The 7,274-nt window shown below is 39.0% G+C and overlaps 1 protein-coding gene across 1 annotated transcript in view; it reads left to right on the top strand.

Moving 5' to 3' along the window:
• LOC109483950 (alcohol dehydrogenase [NADP(+)]-like) overlaps window positions 1–5,647 on the top strand; it is a 7,977-nt gene extending 2,330 nt beyond the window's left edge. The window contains exons 2-7 of the mRNA XM_019787098.1: window positions 228–378; window positions 1,087–1,174; window positions 2,639–2,810; window positions 3,590–3,750; window positions 4,460–4,577; window positions 5,074–5,647. Of these exons, the coding sequence (XP_019642657.1) occupies window positions 228–378; window positions 1,087–1,174; window positions 2,639–2,810; window positions 3,590–3,750; window positions 4,460–4,577; window positions 5,074–5,354 (971 nt within the window). The 3' untranslated portion in view covers window positions 5,355–5,647. The remainder of the gene's footprint in view (window positions 1–227; window positions 379–1,086; window positions 1,175–2,638; window positions 2,811–3,589; window positions 3,751–4,459; window positions 4,578–5,073) is intronic.
• The last annotated feature ends 1,627 nt before the right edge of the window (window positions 5,648–7,274 follow it).

The following is a 7,274-nucleotide window of genomic DNA, read 5'->3' as shown; positions in this document are numbered from 1 at the left end:
CGTTAATTACGTTGTTGTACAGACAGACACACACACACACACACACACACACACACACACACATACACGAACGCCTCTGAAAACATAACCTTCTTGGCGAAGGTAATTAACATAAAAATTAACAAAACGAAATAAAAATTAACGATTAAAAATGTTCTAATCAAAAATCCTTGGTATACCTTAAGTAGCACATATTAGCCCTTTTAAAAATTTTGCGTGTTTCCCAGGAAAAAACTCCACTACAGATTCATCAGCACAAAGACATGGATTGAAGTTGAATCTGGGGACTTTCATGCCCTATCTGGGACTGGGAACTGCAAAGCTCAAAGCTGAACAGATGCTGCAAGTCTTCACTGCTGCTATTGACGCTGGATATAGGTGACTGCTGGAGATCTACATGACTTGTATAATCATTGATAATCAGGATGTATCCTTTTAGTTATAGTTCAAACTGTAAGATGAGATCTGGAGTGGAAATTTAGGATGAGGCCTAATGTAATATTTGAGGTTTGGTACCAGGTAGTTTGGTATCTTATAATTAGCGTCTATATGTATCTTACTATAAATGAGATCCAAACAGTTCGATCACTTCTGCTGAGCCGTGTTTAGTAATCCGTATGTTAACTTTACTAACAGGTATATGTGGTCTAATAGTTCACAGGGAGTTAAGCACTTACTTACACAGAGAGTTAACAATGGTCTAGACTAGTATAATACAGATGACATACTAATAGTTACACATGCTAATCTACAGACTACATGTACCTGAGTCCTTGCATAGTTACGAACTGAACTAACAGAGCGAATACAGTAGAGTGTAGTGTCACTGTTAGCCTAGCTGGTTCACTTTTAAGACCCTTGTACATGTACATTGTACTTATGGCGTTGACAATGTTAAGCAATTTAGCTTAGGGCTTAGTTAACTGAATCAATATATAGCATATCATAATTGATATTGTACATGTATATTACAAAATGTGTGAAAATTTTTTATATCACCAGTGTGTTCAATTTAGACACATCACTCTGACCCTTTGATGCTAGTTGCTATTTGGAAAATTTTAATGATAACCTTTGCTCTTACAGACACTTTGACTGTGCTTCCATATATGGGAATGAGAAAGACGTAGGTGTGGCCCTGAAGAAGATAACTGACAGTACTGTCCGACGAGAGGTAAAGTCCTTTAGTTCTACCCAGGGCTCTGTGCTGTTGCGTGGCCTTAGCTGAATCTTAAACCTAAGAAACAGATCAGGGTTGGTGGAAAAAGGTGTCCAGTCCGATCGTCGAAAAAGCAGTCGTCTGGAATGCTTTTTCCACCCCCAAATCGGACTGGACTGCTTTTTCCGCCAATCAGACTGAACTCCTCTTTCCACCAACCCAGAAATAGATTGGATATTATATAAATAAATTTGGCTCTGTTGTAAACAAGAATAGCCCGGAATCCATCTGTGTCTCTGCTCCGTTTCTCCGCTCTGCCTTCAAGGATTCCAGGCTAACAAGAAATAGGAGATTTCAGATTTCCATGGATGCACTGCAATTGTAATGTGTGATCATGCTGAATTACATCATAGAATAGATTATATTTTACATACTAGTAATACACTAATACATACACTTCTATGATCATGTAACTTTTGAACTTTTTCTTGAATTATGAATTAACACAGCACATCCTACCAACTTGGGTCTACTGGGTCACAACCCTGTCAATCAACTGAAATCTAATCTCTGCCCACTCCCACTTCTCAGCTGCTCAGGACAAGATAAAAGCTGAGCCTCATAAATTATCACTGCACAAAACAATTATTATTTGTACTGGCATCTACATGTATACTGGTGTATTGGATTGCCCAACCATACTACATGTATACAGTATACATGTAATTCCTGTATACTGTAAATTTTCACTGTACTTTTATGTTCACTGTTTTCACTGTTACTTGATGTGTACAGTGAACTTATCAATACAGTTAGCAAATAATTGACCAGGACTTTCTCCTACACCTGGCACCACAGTGAACATATAGGTCCATGAATATGTCCATTTTCTCAGACTGTGAAATTTTGGTACCGTGAAGTTGAACATAATTTAATATAGAATACAACACGGGGTATTCCGTATCGCCCGAGGTATCGGCCCAACCGCTGCGGCCGTCGGGCGATCCGACTCGCGGGACGGCCGGGACCGAGGGCGATGCGGAATACACCGTGTTGTATGTCATACCCACCCAAGAAAACACGCCTTTCAATGCAAGATGAGCCAAAAGTTGATGCCACTTGTCCCTAAAATGTAACAACATCAATTCCAACGTCCGGATTCTGTATTCGAATTTTCGAAAGGGGCACACGCGGTTAGGGCGAAACGCGTTCGAATCGTTTTATGGAAGCCATGGAAGTGTTCGATAACGGGTTCCGGACCGGGCTGTACCGTAAAGTACGGCCCGGTCCGGAACCCGTTATCGAACATTATCGCGGCCCGGGTATGATTTAAAGTGAATTACAGTACTTTGGGAATAAAAAAGGTCATATTCTACAAAAATTGTATTATTTGTATTGACTTTTCTCAGCAATCTGATTTAAATACATGATCATTGCTTGCCTTTTTACACATTTTTTACATATTAGTATCTTTTACAGGAACTTTTCATGACCTCAAAATTGTGGAATTCCCATCACCATCCAGACGATGTCAGGCCTGCCCTCTTGAGGACCCTGAAGGAACTGCAGCTGGACTACTTGGACCTTTACCTCATACACTGGCCCATGGGATATGTGAAAAGTCAAGATTACCTCAGGGAACATCAAGAAGGTTGGTTCAATATGAAAGGCCAATCATGGAATGAGACCTCAAATTTTATTTTTCATGTCAATCATAATCAACCAAGCAACAAAGCAACCAACCAAAGCAAATATTAATTTAAAAGCAGCCAAGCAAGCAAAGGACAACCAACAAAGCAGCCAACAAATCAACCAACCAAACCAATTCCATGTACATGTACTAACCTACCAAACAACGAACCACCCAATTCTTTAACAACCAACCAAAATCAGGTACTGTATCGTACATGCAGTAGTCATGTTTGTCCCCCATAAAGTCTTGGATATGCAACCTCAACAGCAATTCCAAACTACTACTACTAGTAGATAATTTCTAGCATTACCTTAAGGCCACACCAATTTTATTTGTTGGTTCTTGGATTTGCCTCTTCATTTTTTCTGATTTAAAAAAAAAAAAAAGATTCTGGTTCGGACTCAACCCAAAAATGCTCATATTTTGCCCCCAACAGTTGAGGAAAATCTTTTCGTCCTACTTGTTACAGTTTTGTATCCATCAACGCAGAGTTCAAAAGTCATTGTTTAATATTATCCCAGCCTTTTGTGTTGACTTCATGGCTCCTATCGTAGCATTTGGGGCTATAATAGGATGCCTAGACCTGTTTTTTTTTTTTTTGCCCTGTCGCTTCACATTTTTTCTGAAAAAATCCGAGAACCAACAAATTAAATTGGTGTGGCCTAAGGTACATGTATCAAGCTGCTGCTATGTCAATTACATTGGTCAAGAATGCTGATTTAGACTTAAATTTTCAGGGACGGTGAAACATTCAGAGGACCACTACTCAGACACATGGCAGGCCATGGAGACCCTGGTGGAAGAAGGACTTGTACGTGAGATTGGCCTGTCAAACTTCAACAGTAGGCAGATCTCAGAGATCCTTACTGTGGCCAGGATAAAGCCATCAGTTTTGCAGGTACAGTATTGTACATGTGTGCAGTGTGCAGAGTAACTTGGTTCTGTGGTTGGCATCTTTTACAGACCTGACACCTGATGCAATAGTGCAGAAAAAGTATGCATTTATTTTTCTTGGTTAACAGATTTTTCTGGAAAAATAATGGAGCGGGTGGGCGAAAAAAAAAATGAAAACAGGCCTAGGCATCCGATTATGACCCAAAATGGTACGATATGAGCCATGAAGTCAACACACCAGGCTGGTTCAAAATTTAAACAATGAATTTTGAACTTTAAATGAAACCAATGCATTGAAAGATGGAATAACTGTAACAATTAGGAAGAAAAGGACTGTTTTGAACTGTTTAGGGCAAAATATGAGCATTTTCCAGTCGATTCTGATTTTTTTTTTTTTTTTTTGCAAATCAGAAAAAAATGGAACGGGTGAATCTGTTAACCAAGAAATTAAATTGGTGTGGCCTTAGACACTTTACAACATAGTTACATTGCTCATGATGACAGTAACACGAACAATACCTTTTTCTTCAGTTGGCATCAGTTTTGCACAGGTTTAAAACATGATATATGCATTAAGAAAAACTGGTTTTACTTTTGTTATATAATTATAATAATATTATACAAATTTTAAATAAAAGATGTACAAGGTTGAAATAGTTGAATTTTCTCTCTTTCAAAAGTGGAGTCTCAAATGAGATGTTTCTTTTTTTCAGATTGAGTCCCATCCTTACTTGCCACAACATGAACTCATTGACTTCTGCAGACGACATGACATAGTTGTTACAGCGTATGGTCCACTGGGGTCACGCGAGTACCGCTTTCGGAACTCAGGTACGGTAAACGCTGCAGAAAGTTACCTTTAAAGTAGACTGGAAATTGTGAAGTCGATCTGTGATAATCATTATACACTGAGAGAAATATATTGTGAATCCTACATCACAGTAGCTAGCATTTGAAAACATAAGCAAGCAGGCTTTCTTCGTATTTTTATTTTAATATATTCCAACATTTCATGACCGGACATGGTGACAGCACACTCAAGTTATATCAACTAGTCTTATTTTATGCCGCCACCAACGCAGAGGACGAATATAGGACAAGAAAATACTCATTTTCACTTGAGTTAAGTGAGGAAAGTCATGTAAATTGCCTTTCCCAAAGGCACAAGCATGTCAGGACTCGAACCCGGATTCCGAGTCGAACACGCTGTCACTACGCCACACGACTTTGTAGTGTGCTTTATGGATACCACAAAATTGTCCCAATTTTCAGACAGAAATTATGTTTTTTGACAATGACATTTCAATTTGTAACATATATTCTGCAGATGTACCATCCTTGTTGGAAGACTCCAGAGTTGTGGCGATAGCAGAAAGACACAAGAAAACCCCAGCTCAAGTCCTCATTCGTTTCCACATCCAACGAGGTGTAGTCGTAATTCCGAAGAGCGCCACGCCCTTGAGGATACGCGAGAATTCTCAAGTTTTTGATTGGCTTCTGACTGATGAAGATATGGAAGTTCTCGGGAACTTTGAGCCTACCTGGAGGATTATTTGGTACCACAGGGATGCGAAACACCCCCTCTATCCGTTTCACCAGCCTTTTTGAATGCAAAGACAATTTTGCCAACATCTCGATACAAAAGGAATTTTAATGTCAGAAAGCAGCAAGCAATAATCATATCCACTTCTGCCAAGTAAATTATGTTTGCATCAGTATGATTTTTTGGGTGTGAAACATTATAACGGTTACCAAAGAAGTGAATGAAATTTTGGACAAATGTGGATTCAGCTTCTGATTCAGAAATTATGATAAGAATTCTTCTAATTACAGTCAAACCTGTTCAAGCCGGCCACCCAGGGGACCAAAGAAAAGTGGCCACCTTGGACAGGTGGTCTCCTTGAAGAGGGTAATCTCACATGACTGAGACATAAATGGTTTCCTTTAGTCAAGATGTTTTAATGTCAAATGCTGTAAGCATCTTCAGTTTTGTCCTGAATGCATGTGTGGAGAGTGGCACATGGAACAATTAATGTCAAACAAAAACATCATCCAGCAGTTGAGGCAAACTGGCTGGTTTCTCCATGATTCCTCATTAGTTATCATCTGAGTCAGTAATCAACATGATCGAAAATGATGTGGTCACCATGGGCAGGTATCTGGCCTTGAGCAGACCTAACTCAGAGTGGTCGCGGTCACATTGGCCAGGTGGTCACCTTGGACAGGTTGCTTATCTTGTGTCAATGGGGAAAATTTTTGGGACTGAGAAAAAGCGGTCACCATGGACAGGTGGCCAGCTTGAAGAGGTGGTCCCCTTGGCAGGTTTGACTGTACTATTAGACAAGTGTCCTTATATTATGTGTCTCTAAAGTATATCTTTAAACAAGCCTTAAAACGTTATGGTGAGTCAAATTTCTTTCAGGCCACACCAATATAATTTCTTGGTTAACAGATTTTTCTAGAAAAATAATGGAGCGGGCGGGCAAAAATAAAAATAAAAACAGGACCAGGCATCCTATTATGGCTATTATGGCCCCAAATGGTACGATAGGAGCCATGAAGTCAACACACCAGGCTGTTTCAAAATTTAAACAATGAATTTTGAACTTTTAATGATACCACTGGATTGAAAGATGGAATAACTGTAACAACTAGGAAGAAAAACATTAGCATTTTGCAGTTGATTATGATTTTTTTTGGGGGGGGGGAAATCAGAAAAAAATGAAGCGGGCGAATCCGTTAACCAAGAAATTAAATTGGTGTGGCCTTAGTTTAATTTTTCAAAACCCTATAAAAGGAAATATTGCAGACAAGTAGGAGTATGTAATTCATGTTTAATATATACTGAGAAAAGGAACAGAAACAGATTTTGCAGTTATTTACAAACTTTGTCAGCTTTGTCATCTTGGTAAAGAAAATTACACTATTAATAAGTGTATGTTTAGTGATAAACTGGATATGAGTTGCTCTTGTTGGTAGTTAAAATACCAACTTATACTGAGAAAGTGTCGTGAATTTTAGTTGAGTTGGAGCACTACTATGGCACCATATATTTTGTAAGCACACTAGCCATATGATAGCAGGGCTTCAACTAGTGCTGCATACCTAAATCCACATTTAGGTTCAGGTCCAGATTCAAATACAGAGGTTTAGGTTCTTACATGTCCGGACCTAAACCCACAGCATATACAAAATTACATGTTGGCAACCTTGCAATGTTGTCTGGGTGAAACTTTGGCCACATAACATGGAGGCCGACACTTGATGATGCCCGATGGCAATGATGTTTTCTTCATTTTGCAGCAAAGATTTTGTAATCTACAGAAGGTTTTAGGTGGTTTGGAAAGAAAAGGGGTATGTGAAATGGTCTTTTATGGTAATAAGTCTGGACTCGGTTCTTGACTTTTAGGTTTTTTTGGACTTGAACCCAAACATTCTTACAAGTCTGGATCCAAGTCCATTGAACTGGTATGCAGCACTAGCTTCAACAAATGTTTCAATTCATCTTTTACATCTTCACAAGCATAG

This window comes from Branchiostoma belcheri, unplaced genomic scaffold (assembly GCF_001625305.1).
Source record: "Branchiostoma belcheri isolate BF01 breed outbred unplaced genomic scaffold, Haploidv18h27 scaffold67, whole genome shotgun sequence".
Lineage (NCBI taxonomy): Eukaryota > Metazoa > Chordata > Leptocardii > Amphioxiformes > Branchiostomatidae > Branchiostoma > Branchiostoma belcheri.
Note: the sequence above shows the minus strand (reverse complement) of the source record. Positions and strands in the feature narration are given on the sequence as shown.